Raw genomic sequence first — 25,589 nt, 5'->3', positions numbered from 1 at the left:
CACACGACACACACACACACAGACACACACACAGACACACAGACACACACACACACAGACACACACACACACACAGACACACACAGACACACACAGACACACACACACACACAGACACACAGACACACACAGACAGTGAGAGGATTGGACTGCTAGCAGATACAGCTGTTGTGTCACGGTGTCTCAGACACTTTGACCCTCTCTAATAAAAAGTTACATATTGTGATTGTTATCAACATGATTGTAAGTGTTCTAACTGGCTCCATGATGGATGATTTCTGACTGGATTATGACTGGATGATGACTCGTATCCAGTTCGTTCTGCACGGCTCATAACAGCAAAACGGCAAGATCAGTTTCCTAACAGTACTATTTCTCCGCAGTAGCCCCCCCCCCTCCTCTCCCCCCCCCCCCCCCCCCGTGTGTGTAACCCCTGCATGTGTGTGTGTGGTACTGACCTGCCACACTCCGACCACTGCGTTAGCGATGAGGATGAGGAGGATGACCAAGGGCTCCACGAAGGCGGTGACGGTCTCTTCGCCTTCCTCAAACCAGGCCAGCACCTGAGGAGCACAGCCAGTTACAGGAACACTTCACTTAGAGGAAGTACAATCACATGTATAAAGAGGATGTCTCACCGCGTCAATGTAGGAAATTATGTTTGCCAAGTGTGTGATGGCCTTTCTGATTGTGTTCTAGTCATATTTAAATCTCAAAGTTTCGTTCTTATAAAAGGGACTTTGGGCCCTGTTTCTGGTCAGGAGGTAACATGTTGATCATCACCAGAAATCAGGGGAGGTCAGGGGAGAATCTTTTTTTGCAGAGCTCCCTCACCACAAGTTCCTAACCCTAGAGATGTCAGTGTGATTGATGTCACAGCTGTCTCTGAGAGCTGGAGAGAAACACACGACAGGATTCCAGCTTTATCAGTTACTTGTACTTTTTGGTTTAAAGCTCAAATAAATAACAGCCTCCATCTACAGATGCTCTGTGTGTTCTGACTGTGTGTTTCTGAGTGTGTGTTTCTGAGTGTGTGTTTCTGACTGTGTGTGTCTGACTGTGTTTCTGACTGTGTTTCTGACTGTGTGTGTCTGACTGTGTTTCTGACTGTGTTTCTCAGTGTGTTTCTGAGTGTTTGTTTCCCAGTGTGTAATTCTGACTGTGTTTCTGACTGTGTGTTTCTGAGTGTGTGTTTCTGAGTGTGTCTCTGAGTGTGTGTTTCTGACTGTGTTTCTCAGTGTGTGTTTCTGACTGTGTGTTTCTCAGTGTGTAATTCTGACTGTGTGTTTCTGACTGTGTGTTTCTGACTGTGTGTTTCTGACTGTGTGTTTCTGAGTGTGGGCTACACTCTCCTGAACTTTGTCTCTCCCAGATCCATAGGTTTCAGTCCTTAGTGGTTCTGTAGCCACTCAGTCAACTTCAACCTTCTCTCTCTTATTTTACTTTGCTCTTTCAGACTTGACCTTTCCCAAAGGATTCAGTTTCTCACCCCGGGTCGAGTCTTTCTTAAAATAAATCCCTCGCCTCTCCGACCCCCCTCCCCGTACACCCCTCCTAACCGCCCCCTGTACACCCTACACCCCCCTCCAGACCCATTCACCCCTCCTAAATGCCCCCTGTATATCCTACACTGTGCACCTCCACCCTACCCTACTATACCCCACAACCACCCCCACCCTCCCCCATCTCTCCTGTCTCAGTGTTCTCCTTCTAAGGCCATCATGACAGCTGCTGCAGGGGGGGGGGCAGCTCTGGCAGGAATAAATACCCCCGTCTCCTGCCACTCTCAGCCTGTAATACCCCCTCCTCAAAACCGAACACACAGTCTGACAAGTGGCACGATGGTACACATGATGCACTGGTGCTGCAGCTTCAGGTGGGGGTGTGGGGGGAAAGATGTGTGTTGGGTAAAGTACATCAATCCAAATAACTGATTTAGTTTGAATCAAAAGTGTAATTAGGATTTCCATGTAGAGTCCATGTCAGCTAAAGGATCCTCCACCAAACACAGCAGCTCTGCTAGAGTTCCATCCACTGATCCTATGTTCTAGTCAGTGCTGCCGCTGGGTGCCCTGACCCGAGACACAACAACAGGGCTCGTATGAACAGGAGTGTTTGTGAGACTCACGAAGGAGATGCAGGCAGCCAGCAACAGAATCCTGACCAGAAGATCCTCGAACTGCTCAACAATCAGTTCCCAGACGCTCTTCCCTGACAGACAGAAATCATCCAATCATCTGTTAGTGAACACCACACTGGGCCGTTATGAAAAACCTTTTTCAACATTTGTTGTCTAATTACTTAGTAGGAGTAACACTAGATGTTTGGTACTCTAATAAATGTTTGCTTGTTTTAATGACTCATACATAGTTTCATTTGTTGTGGATGGAAGCCAAGTTCAGTTTGTTTATGACGATCTAATTTCATGATTACAAGCTAGTGTTGGCATGTTCTACACAGGCAATCTTACAACTGTAAACATTCAATAACTGTTCATGAGGACTGAGTGTGAAGGAGAAAATACTCACCCTCCTCAGCTGGGAGCTCTGAGGATGTCCAGGGAGGGAGGGAGGGAGGGAGGGAGAGAGGGCAGGAAGAAAGGAAGAAAGAAAGAAATTAAAACACGCTCCTAAGATCCTCACTAAGCTAAGCTCCTAACCCAGGTAGACAGAGCTATCTGGAGCTAACTTCAAGCACAAAATAGAAACACAAAAGACAGAATCTATTGAAATACTTAGCAACACAATGAATGGAACATGGCTGCTGTACTATTGACTCCTGAATGAATGGATTGTTGCGGTGTTGAGGATTGGCAGAGTGTGAGGAGAGGGCTATGTACAGGGCTGGGTGGAGGGCTGGGTGGAGGGCTGGGTGGAGGGCTAGGTGGAGGGCTAGGTGGAGGGCTGGGTGGAGGGCTGGGTGGAGGGCTGGGTGGAGGGCTGGGTGGAGGGCTAGGTGGGCTGGGTGGAGGGCTGGGTGGAGGGCTGGGTGGAGGGCTAGGTGGGCTGGGTGGAGGGCTAGGTGGAGGCCTAGGTGGAGGGCTGGGTGGAGGGCTAGGTGGGCTGGGTGGAGGGCTAGGTGGAGGGCTAGGTGGAGGGCTAGGTGGGCTGGGTGGAGGGCTAGGTGGGCTGGGTGGAGGGCTAGGTGGAGGCCTAGGTGGAGGGCTGGGAGATTAGCTACCATGCTGCTGAGGCTGGAGGCCTGTCTGGGCCAGGAAACAGCCTCACTCTTACGGCTAGTGATGACTGCAATAATCCATTTGCTTCCAACAACAGAATGCTTTAACAGTGTGTAATTACTGAAGTAATGCCTTCAGTTTGAAACATACTTTCATAGCACTAAAACCTTAACCAGCTTCATGACTGTTGCATTGATCAGAAGTGATCATATTTCAGATAATTCACCATCTAAGGTCCTCCCATATCTCTCTTGGACTAAAATTATCCAGGCCTCCTGTTCGCTCCCACCCCACATATCAACCCGGACGCTTCTTTAGCTGTCACCTGTCTCTCTCTCTCTCTCTCTCTCTCTCTCTCTCTCTCTCTCTCTCTCTCTCTCTCTCTCTCTCTCTATCTCTCTCTCTCTCTCTCTCTCTCTCTCTCTCTCTCCTCTCTCTCTCTCTCTCTCTCTCTCTCTCTCTCTCTCTCTCTCTCTCTCTCTCTCTCCTCTCTCTCTCTCTCTCTTTCTCTCTCTCGCTCTCTGGCCTCCTTCCTCCACTCCTCTTTAAATAGCTCTTCAAAGCTCTCCAAGTCTCTGTGCTTCTCAATGTCTCTGCTTTTTAACCAGCTGCTGCAGCCTCTCTCTAAAACACCCTCCAACCCCTCCCGTCCCCCTGCCTCCCCCTACCCTCCCCCTGCCTCCCCCTACCTCCCCCTACCTCCCCCTGCCTCCCCCTGCCTCCCCCCTCCCGCCTCCCCCCTCCCCCTACCTCTGCTAGTATATCCATAAATCTTCCTGGCTGTTGACCATCAGTCTAAAAAGTCAGGCTGATTGAAGTGTCATAGATGCAGTCAAGACTTGAACATCTGTCACCAAAATCACACATCAGAGCTTCTTCACACAATCAAGCAATCGTGTGTGTCCCCCCCCCCCCCCCCCCTCCCCGGGTCTCACCATTGTGGCCATACTTGGCCAGGTTCTTCTTAAACTGATCAGGGGTGAGACCGGTGACCTGATTCACGCCAAAGTGCGCCAGGCATTCCTCCGTCCCTTTGGTGTGCGCGTTCTCCATCCTTTCTAAGGGTTGGGACCTCAGAGACAACTGGTGGGGCAATAGTCTGCCCTTGCTCTCTTCTCAAGGTCTTACGTTTCTCTTCGCAGGTTTTCACTGTTTTGGTCCACCACCCTTTCGTAGGAAGCTTGGCACTGGGACGTGTCGGGTCCCTTGTCTCCGAATGTGGAGCGTTAGACTGACAGAAAGAGCAAATAAGCTCACGCTCGTTCAGGGTTTTATATCGCCAGGAGACTCTGGATTGGTGGTCGCCGGGAGAGACACGCCCAAACACATTCCTGCCTGGGAGACATGGAGGGAGAGGGTGGGGCACGGGGAGGAACAGGGAGGAACAGGGGGAGGAACAGGGAGGTGAGATGATGGACTTGGACAGGAACTGTGGACACGGCCTGGGTTGGGGAGGGGGGAGAGAGGGGGGAGGGAGGGGGGGGTGCACCATGGATGAAAATGAGATCTGTTTTTGGAACATGCATGGTCAGTGGAATAAGGAGAACGGAGAAGGTGAGAGAGAGAGGGGGAGGAGGGGGAGGAGGGGGAATACTGAGTGACAGCTCAACTGTTTGGGCTGAGGAAGGCGGCAGAGCCCGAGAGAGGGGAAGACAGAGTGAGAGAACGAGAGGAGGAGGGGATAGAGGAGGTGGAAGGTTAAATTAATACATTCATTAGTAGGGTTATGTGGATCGCCAAGGCAACCGGGTTGGTGAACTGACGTGTGGGGATCACACGGGCCAGGAAGAGGAGCTGTGACCAACAGACATGACTTGCACCCACAGACATGACTTGCACCCACAGACATGACCTGCAGCCACAGACATGACCTGCAGCCACAGACATGACCTGCAGCCACAGACATGACCTGCACCCACACTCAGCTCTCTCACTATCTCAGCACCCTCCTCCAATGCTGAGGCGCTCCTTAACAAAGCTCCCTCCTACCGAGAGGACGGCAGCTCTGACCTTCATGGAGACAAACCACAGAAGAAGAAGGATCCTGAGACAGGAGGAGAGAGGGTGAGTGGAGGAGGAAGGGTGAGTGGGGGGAGGGAGGGTGAGAGGGGGGAGGGTGAGAGGGTGAGAGGGGGAAGGGGGAGAGGGGGGAGGTTGAGAAGGTGAGAGGGGGGAGGTTGAAAGGGTGAGAGGGGGGAGGGTGAGAGGGGGGAGGTTGAGACAGGAGTGGTGAGGATGAAAGGTATGTAGATGAGAAAAGGGGTGAGGATGACAGTGGTGAGGCAGGGGGGAGCAGGGGGAAGCAGGGGAGAGCCCAGAGTGTGTCGGCTGAGAGGAATGACTGGGGATCAGACGGGTCTGACCACTGCTGCTGACAAGAGAGACCCCCCTGCCCCCCCTGCCCCCCTGAGCCAGGATCACATTTTATTTCTTCTTCTGTTACAAGCAGGGCAGGCAGCAAGGAGAGGCGGCAGAGAGAGGCAGGAGGGAGAGGCAGGAGGGAGAGGCAGGAGGGAGAGGCAGGAGGGAGAGGCAGGAGGGAGAGGCAGGGAGAGAGAGGCAGGAGGGAGAGGCAGGAGGGAGAGGCAGGAGGGAGAGGCAGGAGGGAGAGGCGGCAGAGAGAGGCAGGAGGGAGAGGCAGGAGGGAGAGGCAGGAGGGAGAGGCAGGGAGAGAGGCAGGAGGGAGAGGCAGGAGGGAGAGGCAGGGAGAGAGGCAGGAGGGAGAGGCAGGAGGGAGAGGCAGGGAGAAGTGACGTAGCTGCAGGAGAGGGGGACAGCTGGGTCAGACAGGCTGCAGGGAGGGGGGCCCCTGGGGCCCCTGGGGCCCCCTGGAGCGCTTCTCTCTCACAGACCACAGGAGCACAAACACACCATCAGGGCAGGGAAAGACTGCTTCTCAGAGCAAGACCTTAACCATGTTACGATGGCAGAGGACCACTCTGAACTAGTAGTGATGTAGTGACGTAGTAATTTAGTGACATAGTGATTTAGTGACGTAGAGACGTAGCGACATAGCGACGTAGCGATGTAGAGTTCAGTAGTCCCATGGGTGTTGATTATGATTTTTTGTTTATTAAATTAAAACACAAAATTAACTTTTCTATCTATGTAATAGTTTTTTGTAACTAAGAGATTTTGTATTTGTGATGTGATTTTGTTTGTATGTATCCCTGAGGGAAGCAGACTAACCAGACACACAATTATAGAAACGTTTAAGATTTATAGAATCCACTGCTCTTCTCCAATCCTGGTCTGTAAGGGACCATGGATTGACCTTTGACCTACAAGCCTCCCCTCCCAAACCCCAACCCTTACCCCCCCCCCACACACACACAGGTCAGTGACCCCCCCCCCCTCTCCAGTGAGATGCTAAGATAGCTGACTGTTGGATGAGCAGAGAGGAGGAAGAGCAGTGGGATGCTAAGATAGCTGACTGTTGGATGAGCAGAGAGGAGGAAGAGCAGTGGGATGCTAAGATAGCTGACTGTTGGATGAGCAGAGAGGAGGAAGAGCAGTGGGATGCTAAGATAGCTGACTGTTGGATGAGCAGAGAGGAGGAAGAGCAGTGGGATGCTAAGATAGCTGACTGTTGGATGAGCAGAGAGGAGGAAGAGCAGTGGGATGCTAAGATAGCTGACTGTTGGATGAGCAGAGAGGAGGAAGAGCAGTGAGATGCTAAGATAGCTGACTGTTGGATGAGCAGAGAGGAGGAAGAGCAGTGAGATGCTAAGATAGCTGACTGTTGGATGAGCAGAGAGGAGGAAGAGCAGTGAGATGCTAAGATAGCTGACTGTTGGATGAGCAGAGAGGAGGAAGAGCAGTGAGATGCTAAGATAGCTGACTGTTGGATGAGCAGAGAGGAGGAAGAGCAGTGGGATGCTAAGATAGCTGACTGTTGGATGAGCAGAGAGGAGGAAGAGCAGTGGGATGAAGACCCCACAGTGAGCCGGCCCTGTGTCATCCTGGTCCCAGCTCAGCTGCATCACCACGTCTGCTGTTCATGCTCACACATGAAGTCACTTAGGAGCTTTCTGACCAGGGACACTTCTGTTTCTGACACACTTCACTGTCAGCTCTTCCTGTTCATATTCTGTAGTTACTGTGCTGTACGCCCTTTCAAAACATGAGATTGTATTTCTTCATTTTGTGTTCTGGGGGCTTTATATACTGTGCTCTCTCCCCCAGGAGGGCATTTATAGACGTGAGGTGACCAGGGAGGGTACATGCACCTGTGTTTGAAGGACATGTTACACTTCACGCCCTCGCGCTAATCTCTTCATTCACGAGGATCCTTGAAGATCGTGTAGGAACTGCAGCAGAAGTGCACATGCCACCTGCAGCATCACACGTGCCTCTCTCCTCTCTCTCTCCTCTCTCTCCTCTCTGTCTCCTCTCTGTCTCTGTTTTTACAGCATGTTTTACAGCTCCTTCCACTCCCAGTCCTTCTCCTCCTCCCTCCCTCTCTCTTCAGCTGTTGTGCTGCCTGACCTCTGAGGGGCCGTGCTGTCAGTGTCTCCCTCAGCCCAGCAGTGACATTTAACTCAATATCCCCAAAGGATAGGGTTTCCCTCCCTCCCTCCCTCCCTCCCTCCCTCCCTCCCTCCCTCCCTCCCTCCCTCCCTCCCTCCCTCCCTCCCTCCCTCCCTCCCTCCCTCCCTCCCTCCCCACACAGCTTCTATCTTCTTCTCTATGTCTGCAGTGTCACTGGCCTGTATGTTGTTCATGTGTGGGCCCTGTAGCCACGCACAGGGACTCCCACAGATCTGTTACGCTCCCTGCCTCGCCTGCCTCATGTCAGAGCGGCGCTAACGTGCCAAAACCTCCTGCCAAGATGAGGCAGCGCCATGTGCCACCTCAACCCCTTCCCCCGCCCCCCCCCTCCCCTCCCCTCCCCTCGCCTCCTGCTCCTATATGTGTTCCCGGTCTGCTGGAGTGATAACTGCCAGCACACTGCAGCTGTGCAAGTAGCTAACTTACGCAACCGCCACCTGCTGACTCAAACAGAACGGCAACCAGAGAGGACTGTAGTATGTCAAGGTGGGGCTAGGAGAGTGGGGCTAGGAGAGTGGGGCTAGGAGAGTGGGGCTAGGAGAGTGGGGCTAGGAGAGTGGGGCTAGGAGAGTGGGGCTAGGAGAGTGGGGCTAGGAGAGTGGGGCTAGGAGAGGGGGGCTAGGAGAGGGGCTTCAAATGGAATATCGGGTTCACATATAAAGCAGGATGAACACATTCTCCCAACTATACCATTTTGGGACAAATACAGGTTTTCTGAAGAAATAAACTCCCAGCTTGTGTGGGTCCCTGTCTGTGTTGTTTGTGTTGCCTGGGTTACATGGCTCCCCCTGGTTCCCCTCCTGGCAAAACTGAGACGTTCCTCGAGACACACAACCTGTATCCACTGACAGCCAGCGTCCAGACCCGGTTAGCGAGGCCAGCGCACAGCGCGAACAACTACACGCCTAGGCATCTCTTCCGTAACAGGAAACCCAATCAGAAGTGGTTAGTAGTCATGTTTACTGTTTTAATACATCTTAAGGATTCTAAGTACATTCTTCAAGGGATCCCAAGCCTATGAACGAACGAAACTCATTCAAACGTGAGCTTAAAATCGAGCTCTCCACTCAAGGTTATGAATGGAATAACCTTGATAAAGCGGAGATCCTTGCGGTTTCGCTGTATTGACAGTGAAGCGCTAATCGGCACTGGGCTGTAGATTTGGAGCTGTAATGTTGGCATTGGCAGGGTGCTTGTTACAGCATTAGCTAACTGTAATAATAGACGTGACAGCTGAATCCAGAGTTACTCCCTGGGTATAAATAGTTCCGTTGACACTATGTAGCCGGGCACAACGACCACCGCAGCTTTGAGGGGGTTTATGTTGGAATGTGTCCCCTGGTGTCGACCCATGTCTCGCGCGATAGCCGCGGAGTGGTTTCTTCTTAAAAGATAGGCGGAGATTTTAATAAGTTCACCTGCATCGCCTTCGTTTCCTCGCCGCCCTCCGTGAACTAACCCCCCCCCCCTCCACACACACACGCACACGCACACGCACACACACACACACACACACACACACACACTTTGAGGAGTTCTTGGTTGTTCACAACATTCCCTTCACCTGGGGGGGCTGCCTCGCGGGAACCAACAGGAAAACGACACTCGTAGATGTGAGCGAGCTGCCTACGCTGTTGTAAAGGTCCTTTCATGTTGCTGCGTATGTCTCTGGAACATGCTGACACAGCACAAGCTGTAATGCCTTTTCACATCAGAATAGAATAATACTTTATTATCCTTCCAGGACAGACATCTCTCTGTGGCATCACCTTCCCTTCAAACATAAAGTACAATTTACATCCCTTCTACACATTCACCAAAACCTTAGGGGATGTTAATAAGTTCCCTCGCACGTGACCTGTTCCCTGCTGCACTAGATTGATACTTGTATACAGTGTCCAGTGTCCAGTGTGGTCTGCAGGGCCAGGGAACAGCATGTTATGAACCCCAGTGCTACAGGACCTATCTGATGACCGTCAGTCTAACTTAATCACAGCTGGGAAACATTCAGGTCAGTTCAAATGTTAGAAAGTCCATCCAGACTGGAGGCAGGACTGGAGGCAGGGCCAGAGGCAGGACTGGAGGCAGGGCGGAGGCAGGACTGGAGGCGGGACTGGAGGCGGGACTGGAGGCAGGACCAAAGGCAGGACTGGAGGCAGGGCCAGAGGCAGGACTGGAGGCAGGGCGGAGGCAGGGCCGGAGGCAGGACTGGAGGCGGGACTGGAGGCAGGACCAAAGGCAGGACCAAAGGCAGGATCGGAGGCAGGACTGGAGGCAGGATCGGAGACAGGACTGGGGGCAGGACCAGAGGCAGGACTGAAGGCAGGATCGGAGGCAGGACTGGGGGCAGGACTGAAGGCAGGACCAGAGGCAGGACTGGAGGCAGGATTGGAGGCAAGACCGGACCTGTGGAGACAGGAAGAGAGACCAGGAGAGACCAGGAGAGTCTGAGTGGTAACTTCTGGCTGAGACGGCCACACACACCAGTGCAGCCAAACACCCAGAAACCTCCATCCCAGCCTCTCCTCCTTCCCAGCCTCTCCTCCAGCCTCTCCTTCATCCCAGCCTCTCCTCCAGCCCAGCCTCTCCTCCATCCCAGCCTCTCCTCCAGCCCAGCCTCTCCTCCAGCCCAGCCTCTCCTCCATCCCAGCCTCTCCTCCTTCCCAGCCTCTCCTCCAGCCTCTCCTCCATCCCAGCCTCTCCTCCAGCCCAGCCTCTCCTCCATCCCAGCCTCTCCTCCAGCCCAGCCTCTCCTCCAGCCTCTCCTCCATCCCAGCCTCTCCTCCAGCCCAGCATCCAGCCTCTCCTCCAGTCCAGCCTCTCCTCCAGCCCAGCCTCTCCTCCAGTCCAGCCTCTCCTCCAGCCCAGCCTCTCCTCCAGCCCAGCCCAGCCTCTCCTCCAGCCCAGCCTCTCCTCCAGTCCAGCCCAGCCTCTCCTCCAGCCCAGCCTCCAGCCTCTCCCCCGGCCCAGCCTCCAGCCCAGTCTCTCCTCCAGCCTCTCCCCCAGCCCAACCTACAGCCCAGCCTCTCTTCTGTTACATGATCAAACATAGATAATAGAAGGTTTTTGTGTTGGAATTTTACATGAGAAAATAAGGACAGCATGGAATCTGGAAGAGAAGAATTCTAGTTGAGTAAATAATTTAGATTTATGAGTGACCCAGTCACCTCTGATGAACCACATAACTTAAGAGTTACTACAGTTTACAACCCGTACTGAGGTACTACATAGTACACACCTCGTACTAACTTACAGGTACTACATAGTACACACCTCGTACTAACTTACAGGTACTACATAGTACACACCTCGTACTAACTTACAGGTACTACATAGTTTACACCTCGTACTAAGACTGGAGGTCTAGTACGAGGTACACATATTAACCTCGTACTAGCTTATACATATCTAGCATTATTACACAGTATGTCTGTAACACTAGTGATGTTCTATAGTGTATACATATCTAGATGGAATGGAGGGATTATTTGAGGAGGGCTTTCTCTCCATGGCAGGAGGGTTTCACTGTGCAACACGGTCAAACGGGTCACTTTTCGGTCTAAACTTAACCCCCTCTAGGAGTCCCTCTGGGCGACACCTTATTGGGATCGTGACAGGAAGGGACCAGCGGACAGAGCGTCTTGAAGGAACAGTGCTGATGACAGGAAGATGAATGCATGAAAACAGAGACTGAGAGATACCTCTACAGGAAACAGGACCTTTTCTGATAAATATAGACCGGCTCCAGGGTGCGAACGAGAGACCGTCTCTTCAACACGCATTTGTGCTGGAACACAGGATCGATATTCTCCTGTGTTCCAGACAGAAGCCTGTGCCGGCGTATCCAGGGAGACTACCGTATCCAGGTAGCCCTACATGGGCTACGACAAACGTTGACTCCACCGGGAAAGTGTTCAACAATTCTTTGCACAAAAAACTTTTTCTGTCGAGATGTTCTTTGAACAGAGAGCAAATTATATATACTACCTCAACCCCATCTCAACTGATGCACAAACAAGGAGGTTTGTGATGTAGTACAGTAGACCAGCAGAGCAGTAACAGGTGTTCCAGCTGTGTACTGCAACCATCCTTGTTTGTGCATCAGTAGTTTGTAGGCTGTCAACATACATCCCCCTTTACTAGAAACCATTGGTTTGGGCGTTTTGGGTGTCCTCAATCGCAAACCATTATCACATTATACTACCTCAAGTAGGCTCATAGCAACCTAGCACGCCCCCCTGTGGTCATGGCTGGACTTGCAGGCAAGCCTAAGGATGATAGTCTGTTAAGTGTGAGATGAGAAGATAGAATTCAGATTCAGATGTTTCTAGTGATTCCAAATATAAACACCAAGAGGGGGTCATCATTCTACTATGAGAGCTATATCCTCTCAAATTTGTTATTCAGCATGTTTTAAAATATCTTTATATTCAAGTAGATAACTCATTATTTTTTATTAAATAGTAATATAAGGATTTGAACCTGCAGTCAATGCCCTACCACTGAGCTATACCCATCCCCATGTTCTACCACTGAGCTATACCCATCCCCATGTTCTACCACTGAGCTATACCCATCCACATGTTCTACCACTGAGCTACACCCATCCCCATGCTCTACCACTGAGCTACACCCATCCCCATGTTCTACCACTGAGCTACATCCATCCCCATGTTCTACCACTGAGCTATACCCATCCCCATGTTCTACCACTGAGCTATACCCATCCCCATCCCCATGTTCTAACACTGAGCTATACCCATCCCCATGTTCTACCACTGAGCTATACCCATCCCCATGTTCTACCACTGAGCTATACCCAGCCCCATGCTCTACCACTGAGCTATACCCAGCCCCATGCTCTACCACTGAGCTATACCCATCCCCATGTTCTACCACTGAGCTATACCCATCCCCATGTTCTACCACTGAGCTATACCCATCCCCATTGTGATTTATTGCTTGGTGTGCTGCAGTGAAATGTAAACCCTGTGGAAGTGACTCATTGACCTTTTATCAATCCGAAGAACGCCAAGAACGTGCGTGTGTTCTTGAGAAGAACGTTCTTGACGAGAATGAGATGCGTTCCACTGACCAGGTCACCAACCCCAAGGTCAACCAGGACGGATCAAGAACACATACGGACATGTCCTGCGTTCTTGGTCAGTTAAGCTCTTCGGTATTGGAAGCGTACTCGGCCTTGAAAGATGACTTCAAACTAGTTAGAGAAGAGAAAAGCACGTGGGCTGATGAGCATGTGTGGTCCAGGGGGGGCACCAGGGCACCAGGGCTGCCAGGGCACCAGGGCACCAGGGCTGCCAGGGCACCAGGGCACCAGGGCTGCCAGGGCACCAGGGCACCAGGGCTGCCAGGGCACCAGGGCTGCCAGGGCACCAGGGCTGCCAGGGCACCAGGGCTGCCAGGGCACCAGGGCTGCCAGGGCACCAGGGCTGCCAGGGCACCAGGGCACCAGGGCTGCCAGGGCAGAGGCACACCAAGCGGACATCTTTAAACCATCACACAAACCTCCGGAAAAATCAGTTAACTCAGATTCTCGCTTTATTGGTCAACTTGATGAAAGACTACAAAACGAATTCACAAAAAATCTCTTTCAAGTAATCAAATCTGTACAAACCTAAACTGTGTGGGGTTTTCCAGCTCTGGCTTGTTTGAATCTGTGAATAAGCTGTGTGTGTGTGTGTGTTCCTGTCTCACAAGTAACCCAGTCAGCTACTTGTGCTCGAGGACTCTCAAACACGCACACACACACACACATCTGTGTTTGACATGTCACAGTACAGAGGACAGGGAAAACAAACTAGTTCCCCTCCACACACACATGGTCAGATTCTAGGAGCAGCCTGCTAGATCACCTCAGCTGCCTCCACTGTCCCCAGCCTGCCTCCCCAGCCTGCCTCCCCAGCCCTGTACCCACTGCTGTGTTGCTTCCATCCTGTCACCGGGGCAGCCCTGTACACACTGTGTTCATCCTGTCACCGGGGCAGCCCTGTACACACTGTGTTCATCCTGTCACCGGGGCAGCCCTGTACACACTGTGTTCATCCTGTCACTGGGGCAGCCCTGTACACACTGTGTTCATCCTGTCACCGGGGCAGCCCTGTACACACTGTGTTCATCCTGTCACCGGGGCAGCCCTGTACACACTGTGTTCATCCTGTCACCGGGGCAGCCCTGTACACACTGTGTTCATCCTGTCACCGGGGCAGCCCTGTACACACTGTGTTCATCCTGTCACTGGGGCAGCCCTGTACACACTGTGTTCATCCTGTCACCGGGGCAGCCCTGTACACACTGTGTTCATCCTGTCACCGGGGCAGAGGGGTATGAGAGAAGGGATAGTAAAAATCTCTCACACCTTCGCACATAACGTACACACATATTTTAATGCTCGGACACTCGCAGGCAGAATTGCAAACATTCGGTGTGGCTCTCTCAGGAACACACACACATACACACACACACACACACTTCATAGCATTAAATGTTTAAGAATTACAGATAAAAAAGGAGAAAGCCCTGGGTACGGTTTGATTTCTGGCTGTTTGGTGAAAGAGAGGAGAGAGAGGTAGAGAGGGCGGGCGAGGGCGGGGGGGCGGGGGAGCAGAGGGGGGGCTGTGGGGGTCATTTCTTGGCTTTCCTGGGGGGGGTGACTGGGCGTGCAGAGCCCATGCCCCCCCCACCCCCGTAGAAGAGCTTCTTATCTGCCGGCTTCAGGATCTGGGGAAGGAACACAGAAATATTCCAGGAGAGTCATTTGATTGTAAAGTGAGTCATTTGAGCACAGGAAAGTCATTTGATGGTAGTGAGCCATTCCTCGCTGGGGGCGTTACCTGGAAGGAGCACATGAGTGTTTCATCCACGCTCATCATGGCGCCTGCGTTGTCAAACTCCCCGCAGTAGTTAGGAGCAGAGAAGAGGGTAACCAGCTGTCTCTTAGCGAAGAACTCATAGCCATCCTCCACCACCTGACGGAGCAGAGGGTGAGTCTCCAGGAAGACTCACACCACCAGCAACACAGCAGACAACACCTGCCCTGTCTACAGGTACATCTCCTCTCTCTCCCTCTCTCTCTCCCTCACTCCCTCACTCCCTCACTCCCTCTCTCTCTCCCTCACTCCTTCCCTCTCTCTCTCCCTCCCTCTCTCCCTCCTGACCTGGTGAGCTCTGCAGATGAGGTCCATGTCGTGCTTGTGGAGGAACTTGGTGACAACGTCGGCCCCAAAGGTGAAGGAGACCCCCCGGTCGTTCTCGCCCCAGCCCAGCACGTCCTTGTCTGGGTCGGCCCACAGCAGGTCACACAGCAGGCCCTGGTCAGGCACGTCCGTGGGCCGCATCACCCGGCGCACCTGCTCCATGGACTGGAGGTCTGGAGACAGACCTGCAGAGGGCGTGGGGGGGGGGGGGGGGGGGTTAGAACTGAGGCTGGCACTTAGAGACACAGACTGGGAGGGTCAGGCAGACAGACTGGGAGGGTCAGGCAGACAGACTGGGAGGGTCAGGCAGACAGACAGACTGGGAGGGTCAGGCAGACAGACTGGGAGGGTCAGGCAGACAGACAGTCAGACAGGTACCTCCATGGCAGCAGAAGATCTTCTCGTCCACTATGGCTGCCACTGGCAGACAGTTGAAGCAGTCGGTGAAGGTCTTCCATAGCTTGATGTTGTACCGCCTCTTACCTGCAGGGGGTGACAGATCATTCACTACTAAACTCACAATACAGCCCTTTACACTGAAGCTTACCTATCAAACGCAGGCTCATGTGTACAGCCCTTTATACATCCCTGTCACAGATTACCATCTTAACCCTATAAACAAGCTTGGCTTCAATTTGGTGAACAGGTCGGCACACTTGCAGAGTGGAAAAAAGACATCCCATCTCACAGCAGATTTGACCCTAAACACACGGAGTGGACTGTGTAACATGACACGTCTCATCTCTGCACTGTCTGGTGTCAGCATGAGTAAACTTCCTCTACGGGCGGGGGAGAGAGAGCGGGGACAGAGAGCGGGGACAGAGAGAGGGGGACAGAGAGAGGGGGACAGAGAGAGGGGGACAGAGAGAGAGAGAGAGAGAGAGAGAGAGAGAGAGAGAGAGAGAGAGAGAGAGAGAGAGAGAGAGAGAGAGAGAGAGAGAGAGAGAGAGGTGAGAGGGTGAGAGAGAGGAGGAGAGATCCTGCGTGTGCAGAACATTATGTTCAGAAATACTTTGGATAAGAGTGCTCATGTATGTGTACGTGTGTGTGCGGTCATGTATGCGCACATGTGTGGGAGTGCTTGTGTGTGTGAAAGGACTTGAATGTGTAAATGTGAGTATATGAGGACATCTGTATGGATGTATACGAGTGCGTGACATTGTGTATGTGTGTGAGGACTGTTTCAGGACTTACATGAATTCTGTGAGTCTGTGTTTACGTGTGTGATTATGTATGTGTGTGTGTTTAGGTGCTTAAGTGTGCTGGTGTGTGGTTGTGTGTGTGTGTTTAGGTGCTTAAGTGTGCTGGTGTGTGGTTGTGTGTGTGTGTTTAGGTGCTTAAGTGTGCGGTTGTGTACTGGTGTAGGCAGCAGTGTGAGGACTCACACTCGTCGTAGAAGCCGTATATCCTGTTGATGGAGGCACACTCGTGGTTCCCCCTCAGCAGGAAGAAGTTCTCGGGGTATTTGACCTTGTAGGCCAGCAAGAGACAGATGGTCTCCAGGGACTGCTTCCCCCGGTCCACGTAGTCCCCCAGGAACAGGTAGTTACTCTCTGGGGGGAAGCCTCCGTACTCAAACAGCCTCAGCAGGTCATAGTACTGGCCATGGACGTCACCTGGGGAGGGGAGGGGGTCAATCTCAAACCTCTCGATCAGCTGTTAAATGCTTTAACCACTAAGCTATGCCCATCGCCATGCACTACCACTGAAGGGGTAGAGAAAGGCTGGAGGTGTAGAGAGGCTGGAGGGGTAGAGAGAGGCTGGAGGGGGTAGAGAGGCAGGAGGGGTAGAGAGGCAGGAGGGGTAGAGAGGCAGGAGGGGTAGAGAGGCAGGAGGGCCAGAGAGGCAGGAGGGCTAGAGAGGCAGGAGGGGTAGAGAGGCAGGAAGAGTAGAGAGAGGCAGGAGGGGTAGAGAGGCAGGAGGGGTAGAGAGAGGCAGGAGGGGTAGAGAGAGGCAAGAGGGGTGGAGAGAGGCAGGAGGGGGAGAGAGGCAGGAGGGGGAGAGAGGCAGGAGGGGGAGAGAGGCAGGAGGGGGAGAGAGGCAGGAGGGGGAGAGAGGCAGGAGGGGGAGAGAGGCAGGAGGAGGAGAGAGGCAGGAGGGGTAGAGAGAGGCAGGAGGGGGAGAGAGGCAGTAGGGGTAGAGAGGCAGGAGGGCGAGAGAGGCAGGAGGGGGAGAGAGGCAGTAGGGGTAGAGAGGCAGGAGGGCGAGAGAGGCAGGAGGGGTAGAGAGAGGCGTACCACAGATCTTGAGCGGAGCCTCCAGCTCCAGCAGGATGGGCTGGCTCAGGAAGATCTCCCTGGACTTCAGGCACAGACCTCGGATCTCGTTCTCCGTCAGCTGGACGTTCTTCCCTGGTCTGGAGCCTTTAACTGGAGGGGAGGAGAGGTCAGTATCTGGGACCACACTGCCAAGTTGTTGTTGGAATGATGTCTGTTTGGGGTCATTGCAAATTTGCCACAAATGTTGTGATAAAATATGACAGTAAAAGATACAAATAGGCCAATGACACGCTTTGAGTAAAAACATAATTGCAGCAGTCGCTCAACCACATTCTCTCCTGCTCTAATGCAGATTACAAATGAAAGGCTTAGCTACCTTACGCCTTAAAGGTCCCATAACATTCCATTTATGGATGCTTTTAGATATGCCTTAGTGGTTCCCTAATGCTGTATCTGAAGTCTCTTTCCCGAAATTCAGCCTTGGTGCAGAATTACAGCCACTACAAGCAGTCCTACAATGAGCTTTCCTCAGGACTTGCCGTTTCTGTGTCTGTAGCTTTAAATGTTATGAGGAGGAGAGGGCGGGGCTAACTGCCATGCTTCAGTCGTTTGCAAGCCATGTCTCAGGAAAAACCAATATGGCACTTGCACGATCGTAGCTCATTTTCTCATTGGCTGGCCAAATTCTCTGGGCAGGCAAAGCAGAGAAAGGGGAGGTAACCTTTCCCCTTATGATGACATAAGGGGAATGGTTCCAGAGCTGACCTTTAGAGCTTTCATTTTCTCAAAGGCGGAGAAGAATACCCATGGCTTGGTTTATACTTATCAAAATGTTCTAGCAACTAGGGGACCAAAGGCAGGATAGGGGAACTCATTAATGTTAAATAACCATGCCATGGGACCTTTAAGCACGCGCTGTGTTTACCACCAAGGCTGGTTTAAATTCCGATGTACATTTTAAACAAACTTTGGTCAATGTTTGTAAACTATGTGAATGTTTTCCTGTAGTCAAGACGTTGGCTAACGATGAAAGCATTATAAACAGCCTCATGTCAACTATGCAGGATATGGCAGACAGGGGCCCATGGTGTTACACAGCAATTGTGCAAACTCGTTAATCCTATGGCAATTCCGGAGTAAACACCGATTAGCTTCTGTCTAGTTAACTAACAGCTAGTACCACACCTCCTACTCGACCTTTACATGACGTTTGCGTTTCTTTATAGTAGGAAATGTAGAAAAGTGCTATCTTAGTTTACGATTGAAGACAAGGCATTGGGCCGTAAATCAATGCATACTAAGCAACGTCAGTATATGTGGAGTAATGCTAGACCTGGTTGTTGCTAACGTTGCGACACTCAAACATCGCTGATACTTGCTGGGTTGGAACAGTTCCATGGCGTGTTTGCTTATCTAGTCTGGTGTTGTTCACAGATAATGCTTGCATTCGTAACGTTATTTAGCTAGCTAGCTACACGGGCATCTAACGTCGAGCAGACATGGGGAAGTGCTTGAGTAATTACTGCCCGACGATAATCGTTTGGCAGCGGTATTTAGAACGATCGGTGTATCAGACAAAGTGCTTCCATTCCATGAAATCCAGTGCATACTGACAGAGGCTAGACAGCTTTTAATCTGAGCCACAGCGCTGGATTCACCATGTCCCTGGGTAGCTAGCTAGCTAGCAGCTACCCAACTAGACTCTAAACGTTAGCTAAATAGCTCGTTAGTTTGATATCTTGTAAAAACAAACAGTTTGATCATACCTTCCAGAAGTCGCTGAATAATGGAGTCGATGTTTAATTTGTCGGCTTCGGCCATAATATTCTTCCAAATATCAGTCTGCTTTGAAGAATCCCCCCAAAATGTGCCACCCTAACTAGCTACTGAGTTAGCTAAGCTAGTTTTAATCAGCTATCGTTAGCCAGCTAACCTTGCGCCACAAATAACCAACTGAATACTTGAAGTTTGGGGTGAAATTATGTCAGACTTGACAAAAAATACTTGAACAAAGCACATTAGTCAAAAACATAAAGACAATGAACAGATTTGTCGAGTTTTTGCCTTCGGCTTTTCCCTAAACAGACTAGCGCCCAACCCTTGACAAAAGTAGATTTCAAGCGTTGGTTGAAAGCGAGGTTGGGCGGATGTGGGAAAACATTTTACCGCTCTGTCATTGGCCCCTTGCTGAATATTGGTCTGGGGTCTTGGCTCTGATTGGATGTTCGCATGTACCCCTTTATCATCATAGTAAACAATAAACATATTTATTCAGACATTGAACAATTATGATTGCATAGGTTACTGATCATAACAACGAGATAGCCACAAAACATTGCGAGTAGCCAAAACATGAAGCACACATTGTGAACAACCAAAGTAAGTGCCAAAGGGAAGAACCATAAGAGCATGTAGTTAAACAAGTTTAAAATTAAACAACATGAACTGCTATAAGTGCAAGTGTACCTGTGAAAAAAAAAACAAGCAACAATATTAAAAAACAATATATCACAGCGAGTACAAACAATTTTAAATCAGAGCAACAAGTGCAACAAGTCTCTGAGCAAGAGTCGTTGTGATCCTTGAGGAAACTAACATAGGGTCAAGCGAACCATTCCTAAGTACCGTTGTACTCCCGGAACAAGTGCGATATATGACGTTCATGAAATATTACTGCTGTGCTGTAAAATCCAACTCTTCCAGTTCCGAGGTTCAACAAAGTGCACAATTTTGAATCTCTGTCTAAGTCTCAAGTGGCCGTAACTAATGACTACAAGTATTATCTTTTCTTTGAACATGATAGTAACCAGCTAACAATCAGCAGTGGGCATATTTTAATAGTTTTATCGCATTCCTATAATTAATGTGGGCTATATCATACATAATATAATTTAGCTGGCTATCTAATCTTGTATGTATAGCAAAACTACAAAAACATTGCTCTACCAACGCAATATGATTTTATTTCCTTGTAGTCTTTTGAAAGTTTTAATAATTTTCACATTTCTTCGCCTTCTCGATGGCATTTATCTCGTCAGAGGTAAAAAAAGAGAAAAATCCAGTTTTTCTGCCGCAATGAAGTGACGCCCACGGAAGTGACCAAAGATGGCCGTTTCGTGTTTTGGAGTGACGCAACGCATACGTGACCAACCAGACTTGGACGATTCATTCTAGAGCAGAAACATAGTCTGAGACATGCGCGGAAAATAGTAAATATGACGCTAAAGTCATTAATATTTAATCGCGTAGACAAGTAATACTAGTTTTGATCACAACAATCCAAAAAGAAAATGAAGTTGCTTCATAAAGATATTGAAAAAGACAATGCCGGGTAAGTGGGTCTTAAGACCGGTTAGCTAGCAAGTTAGCCACACCAGCACATGCCTTGGGTATTGCCATCTGGCACAGCTATTCAGCCAAACCTCAAACACAATAATAAAGATAATAAAAACAATAATCTGTTTTTCAAATACCTAGATATGTCAACAACAAAAAAAGATCTAAAACGATGAATGAATAGCTCGCTATCCAGTTACCCTCCCTAGCCTTACTTGAACCGTGTGGGTGTGGGTGTGGGGTTCTCTGAGGTTAGCTAAGATGTAACTAGCTACCCTCCAGGATACATTTTCGATTGATCCTACTCTTCCTCCCCCCTCACTCTGCCGGTATCGCTGTGTCCCGCCAGCCAGGTGACGCTGATGCCGGAAGAAGCGGAGGACATGTGGCACACCTACAACTTGCTTCAGATCGGAGACAGCCTACAGGCTTCCACCATCAGGTACGCCGGTCTCCCGGTGGGAGATCACCGGCTCCGTATGGTCCCGTGCCACTGTGCTCAATGAAAGCCTTGCAGTTCATAATACTTCTGCTATCTACTATCAGCTGCGTGTCTGTATTGTGCTTGTGTCTAGCCTGTCACTATGATGTGTCTTCATGTGCGCGCACACACACACACACACAGCCTACACCAACATACACACACACTAACACACACACTGCCGCAGTGACCAGTTCCCCTGACCCCTGGTGATTGTGTGTGCTCAGGAAGGTGCAGACTGAGTCCTCCACCGGCAGCGTGGGCAGCTCCAGGGTCCGCACCACCCTCACCGTGTGTGTGGAGACCATCGACTTTGACTCCCAGGCCTGCCAGCTGAGGGTGAAGGGAACCAACCTCCTGGAGAACCCGTATGTGAAGGTCTGACACCGTTCAAACACCACCCGTTTACATCTGACACCGTTCAAACCCGTTGACATGTGATCTGTAGTGAAGCTGTAGAGAATTAGACTGCACATCAATAGGTTGCAGGTTCAATGGTGTGTGTGCGTGTGTGTGTCCAGATGGGGGCCTATCACACCATAGAGCTTGAGCTGAACAGGAAGTTCACTCTGGCTAAGAAGGTGTGGGACAGTGTTGTGTTGGACAGGATCGGTAAGTTCAATGAATGTTCACACGTCAATATCTTTCTAAGTGTTAGTATACAAAGGATTCTCCAATTCTAATAACTAAAACGGTAACTATAGTAATGCCCTTGGTGCGTGGTTTAACGATTGTTCGCATGTTTCGTTTGTTTTGATTATTGACATTTAGCTTCCAACTGATAACGTATACCGTAACTCTGAGTGATGTGCTGTACCTGGGTCTAACCTGGCCCCCCTGGCCCCCGCAGAGCAGGCGTGTGACCCCAGCCAGAAGGCGGATGTGGCGGCCGTGGTGATGCAGGAGGGGCTGGCTAACCTTGTGCTGGTGACCCCGGCCATGACCCTGCTCAGGGCCAAGGTGGAGGTGACCATCCCCCGCAAGAGGAGGGGCAGCTGCACCCAGCACGACAAGGTCTGGACACGAGCCCCGGGGGGGGACGGGGGACGGTGTGTGTGTGTGTGTGTGTGTGTTGACAGTGTGTGTCTCTTTCCCCAGGCTCTGGAGAGGTTCTATGAAGCTGTGATGCAGGGGATCCTCAGACACATCAACTTTGACGGTGACACACACAGACACTCTCTGCCTCTCTCACACACACACCTCTCTCTGCCTCTCTCTCACACACACTTCTCCCTGCCCCTCTCACACACACACACACACACACACACACACACACACACACACACACACACACACACACACACACACACACACACACACGGACTGACCTCCCAGTCTGTCCCCAGTGGTGAAGTGCATCCTGGTGGCCAGTCCTGGCTTTGTGAAGGAGCAGTTCATGACCTTCCTTTTCCGAGAGGCTGTGCGCCAGGACTGCAAACTGCTGCTGGAGAACCGGCCCAAGTTCATGATGGTCCACTCCTCCTCGGGACACAAGTACTCCCTGAAAGGTGAGAAGACAGGGGAGACTCCACCATCACATCACAGAGCCCTGCTATCATCACAGGCGCAGAGCACTGCCTCTGGTCTGCCTATCTCTCGCTCTCTCTCTCTCTCTCTCTCTCTCTCTCTCTCTCTCTCGCTCTCTCTCTCCCTCTCTCTCTCTCTCTCGCTCTCTCTCTCTCTCTCTCTCGCTCTCTCTCTCTCTCTCTCTCGCTCTCTATCTCTCGCTCTCTCTCTCTCTGCCTTTCCTGTCACACTTCACTTAAACTGCCCAATAATAAAATAATATTTAAAAAATATATTTTACAAAATAAAAGGAAAAAGAGAGTAAAGTGTTACTGTGTCCTGTCCTGTAGAGATCCTGACTGACCCCAGTGTGACCAGCAGACTGTCAGACACCAAGGTGGGTGACCTGCGACAGGGACAATGTTAGCGGGCTGGGGATGTTTATGAAACATTGGCAGTGGCCGTTTGAAGGAAATGCTTTAGACCTCAGTGTAACCTGCCACAGAAGGATACCATACTGAAGAGGTCTACGGATCTATCGCTTAGAACAGCTCAACACGGAGGTGAACGTGGTATCTTTTAGTACCTCACGATTCGAATACTATTCTTGGGGTCACAAATTGATTAAAAAAAATCAATTCACGTTTTTTTGGCAATTTTTTATAAGAAAATATTTTTTAAATAAAATAACAGTACTTTTTTTTTTTTTTACATTTGTGAATCGATGTGAATCTCGATTCAAATGTGAATCGATTCTTCCCCACCCTAATAATTAGTGTGTGTTCTGTCAGGCTGCAGGGGAGGTGAAAGCCCTGGAGGACTTCTACAAGATGCTGCAGCATGAGCCGGACAGAGCCTTCTACGGGTGAGTCACACACACACACACACAGTGTGAGGGGTGTGTCTGAGGGGCGTGTTCTGGGTCCTGTGAGAGCTGTTCTCTAACATGGTCTGTGTTGTGACGATGCAGGCTGGCCCACGTGGAGAAGGCTGCTGACGCCTTGGCTGTGGACACCCTGCTCATCAGTGACAAGCTCTTCAGGTGAGCAGCTAGAGAGAGACAAGCTCTTCAGGTGAACAGCTAGAGAGAGACAAACTCTTCAGATGAACAGCTAGAGAGAGACAAGCTCTTCAGGTGAGCAGCTAGAGAGAGACAAGCTCTTCAGGTGAACAGCTAGAGAGAGACAAGCTCTTCAGGTGAGCAGCTAGAGAGAGACAAGCTCTTCAGGTTGAGCAGCTAGAGAGAGACAAGCTCTTCAGGTGAGCAGCTAGAGAGAGACAAGCTCTTCAGGTGAGCAGCTAGAGAGACAAGCTCTTCAGGTGAGCAGCTAGAGAGAGACAAGCTCTTCAGGTGAACAGCTAGAGAGAGACAAGCTCTTCAGGTGAGCAGCTAGAGAGAGACAAGCTCTTCAGGTGAACAGCTAGAGAGAGACAAGCTTGTATGTGCTAGGGATGTTCATTTTGAAAAAAAAAGCTCTGACCGTTATCCGACAAGATAAAAAATGTAGAATGTCCTGGTGGTTAGGGTCACGGTGTCTGTGACCCTTAAAACATAAAAAAAATAAAAATATCCTAAGGGGTTGATTTTTTAAATAGCAGCATTAACAACAACAACAGAACAAAACCAGATGAACAAAACGAAAACACAGTGAATCTGGGAGCGATGGCTGTACCTACATGATGCAGCTAGAACAACACGGAAGGACAATTACAGTTGTTATGCTGCTCAACAACGAAAACGGAGATGGCCAACAAGTAGGGGAAAGTCGCTAGATTATTATTTTTTTCCTGTCACGGGAAGTTGAAAAGTTGCTAAGTCTAGCGGCATTGTCGCTAAATCGGCAACACTGTTTAACCGATAGTATTCTAGCTCTAAGCGGTAAACCTTCTTAAGGTAGTGATGTTGTTGTTGTCGTGCAGACATCAGGACGTCGCTACGAGGAGCCGGTACGTGCGGCTGGTGGACAGCGTCAGGGACAACGGAGGCAGCGTCAGGTGAGACCCCAGGGCAAGAGAACCTTCCAGAAGCATCTCCACATGGGAACACTTTGCTCTTTATTGAAACTGTTCCTGTCACTTTGGATCAAAGCTCTGCTAGATGATAGATCATTATTTTAATTATTATTATTAATCTCTCTGTTGTGTGTGTGTGTTGGGTGTTGCAGGATGTTTTCCAGTCTTCATGTCTCTGGAGAACGTAAGTGTCTGTTCAGGACAGCCAGGATTAGACACACTGGATGCACATGGAGGTTTGATCAAGTATTATTCCCTGGTGACCTCTCTCTCCCCCCCCTCCAGAGTTGACTCAGCTGAGTGGTGTAGCAGCCGTCCTGCGCTTCCCCATTGCTGACCTATCAGAGCCTGAGGAGGACAGCAGCTCGGACGAGGACTGACCCCTCTCTCCTCTCCCCCTGTCTCTCTCCTCTCCCCCTGTCTCTCTCCTCTCCCCCTGTCTCCCTCCTCTCCCCCTGTCTCTCTCCTCTCCCCCTGTCTCTCTCCTCTCCCCCTGTCTCTCTCCTCTCCCCCTGTCTCCCTCCTCTCCCCCTGTCTCCCTCCTCTCCCCCTGTCTCTCTCCTCTCCCCCTGTCTCTCTCCTCTCCCCCTGTCTCCCTCCTCTCCCCCTGTCTCTTTCCTCTCCCCCTGTCTCTCTCCTCTCCCCCTGTCTCTCTCCTCTCCCCGTCTCTCTCCTCTCCCCCTGTCTCTCTCCTCTGCCCCTGCCTCTGCTCTGTAGATCTGCTCATCATCATCTGACCTGCTGTGTGTGGTGTGCAGGGTGACGACACAAAAGGCTGGGCTGAGCTGTTTGATATTGGTGCCAAGTTCTAATAAAACAAACATACAGGATGGGGGAAACCTGATTAATAACACAGTACAGATCAACATGAATAGACACGCATGATTTATTTCTAATGAGGCTTTTGCTAAATGTTCCTTTAAAGTGTATATATATACAGTTTTTTCTTGCAATAAAACTATGTGAAGCATAGACACCCTGTCCTTGGTCAGATTCTGTATAATCAACGGTGTTTATACCATATTATGTTTTATATTAAATATAAAATACAGGAGGCAAGACAGTACATACTCACAATAAATCAAGGCAAA

At 50.6% G+C, this 25,589-nt stretch overlaps 3 protein-coding genes across 3 annotated transcripts; 1 reads left to right on the top strand and 2 right to left on the bottom strand.

Moving 5' to 3' along the window:
• Window positions 1-252: 252 nt before the first annotated feature.
• Window positions 253-4,422, bottom strand: LOC136950066 (sarcoplasmic/endoplasmic reticulum calcium ATPase 1-like). The gene is made up of 5 exons (XM_067244151.1): window positions 4,114-4,422; window positions 2,529-2,546; window positions 2,129-2,211; window positions 432-563; window positions 253-321 (listed from the first exon to the last, which is right to left on the bottom strand). The coding sequence occupies exons 1-5, from the start codon at window positions 4,229-4,231 to the stop codon at window positions 253-255; spliced, it is 420 nt and encodes a 139-aa protein (XP_067100252.1). The 5' UTR covers window positions 4,232-4,422.
• An 8,848-nt stretch (window positions 4,423-13,270) lies between these two features.
• Window positions 13,271-19,271, bottom strand: ppp1cab (protein phosphatase 1, catalytic subunit, alpha isozyme b). Its single transcript, XM_067244482.1, has 7 exons — window positions 18,929-19,271; window positions 17,181-17,312; window positions 16,329-16,559; window positions 15,322-15,426; window positions 14,905-15,128; window positions 14,581-14,715; window positions 13,271-14,467 (listed from the first exon to the last, which is right to left on the bottom strand). Exons 1-7 carry the CDS (start codon window positions 18,981-18,983, stop codon window positions 14,372-14,374), a joined length of 978 nt encoding a protein of 325 aa, XP_067100583.1. The 5' UTR covers window positions 18,984-19,271; the 3' UTR covers window positions 13,271-14,371.
• A 1,055-nt stretch (window positions 19,272-20,326) lies between these two features.
• On the top strand, window positions 20,327-25,470 carry pelo (pelota mRNA surveillance and ribosome rescue factor). The gene is made up of 13 exons (XM_067244671.1): window positions 20,327-20,493; window positions 20,848-20,940; window positions 21,207-21,357; window positions 21,501-21,591; window positions 21,830-21,993; window positions 22,078-22,138; window positions 22,326-22,487; window positions 22,836-22,882; window positions 23,277-23,350; window positions 23,456-23,527; window positions 24,406-24,480; window positions 24,651-24,682; window positions 24,784-25,470. Exons 1-13 carry the CDS (start codon window positions 20,453-20,455, stop codon window positions 24,876-24,878), a joined length of 1,158 nt encoding a protein of 385 aa, XP_067100772.1. The 5' UTR covers window positions 20,327-20,452; the 3' UTR covers window positions 24,879-25,470.
• Window positions 25,471-25,589: the final 119 nt, after the last annotated feature.

The sequence above is a fragment of the Osmerus mordax genome, chromosome 10 (assembly GCF_038355195.1).
Source record: "Osmerus mordax isolate fOsmMor3 chromosome 10, fOsmMor3.pri, whole genome shotgun sequence".
Lineage (NCBI taxonomy): Eukaryota > Metazoa > Chordata > Actinopteri > Osmeriformes > Osmeridae > Osmerus > Osmerus mordax.
The sequence above is the reverse complement of the archived record's forward strand: the minus strand, read 5'-3'. Positions and strand labels throughout refer to the sequence as shown.

What these genes read in the sequence shown, in the direction of transcription:
- LOC136950066 (XM_067244151.1), bottom strand. Translation starts at nt 4,231, where the DNA reads ATGGAGAACGCGCACACCAAAGGGACGGAGGAATGCCTGGCGCACTTT. An exon ending in TGGCTGCCTGCATCTCCTTC is followed by an intron (nt 564 to 2,128) that starts GTGAGTCTCACA and finishes TGTGCTCCTCAG; the next exon opens with GTGCTGGCCTGGTTTGAGGA. An exon ending in CCACACACACACATGCAGGG is followed by an intron (nt 322 to 431) that starts GTTACACACACG and finishes TGAGCCGTGCAG; the next exon opens with AACGAACTGGATACGAGTCA.
- ppp1cab (XM_067244482.1), bottom strand. Translation starts at nt 18,983, where the DNA reads ATGGCCGAAGCCGACAAATTAAACATCGACTCCATTATTCAGCGACTT. An exon ending in GGCTCCGCTCAAGATCTGTG is followed by an intron (nt 16,560 to 17,180) that starts GTACGCCTCTCT and finishes TCCCCTCCCCAG; the next exon opens with GTGACGTCCATGGCCAGTAC. An exon ending in ATACGGCTTCTACGACGAGT is followed by an intron (nt 15,427 to 16,328) that starts GTGAGTCCTCAC and finishes CACCCCCTGCAG; the next exon opens with GTAAGAGGCGGTACAACATC.
- pelo (XM_067244671.1), top strand. Translation starts at nt 20,453, where the DNA reads ATGAAGTTGCTTCATAAAGATATTGAAAAAGACAATGCCGG. An exon ending in CAGACACATCAACTTTGACG is followed by an intron (nt 22,139 to 22,325) that starts GTGACACACACA and finishes GTCTGTCCCCAG; the next exon opens with TGGTGAAGTGCATCCTGGTG. An exon ending in CCGGACAGAGCCTTCTACGG is followed by an intron (nt 23,351 to 23,455) that starts GTGAGTCACACA and finishes GTGACGATGCAG; the next exon opens with GCTGGCCCACGTGGAGAAGG.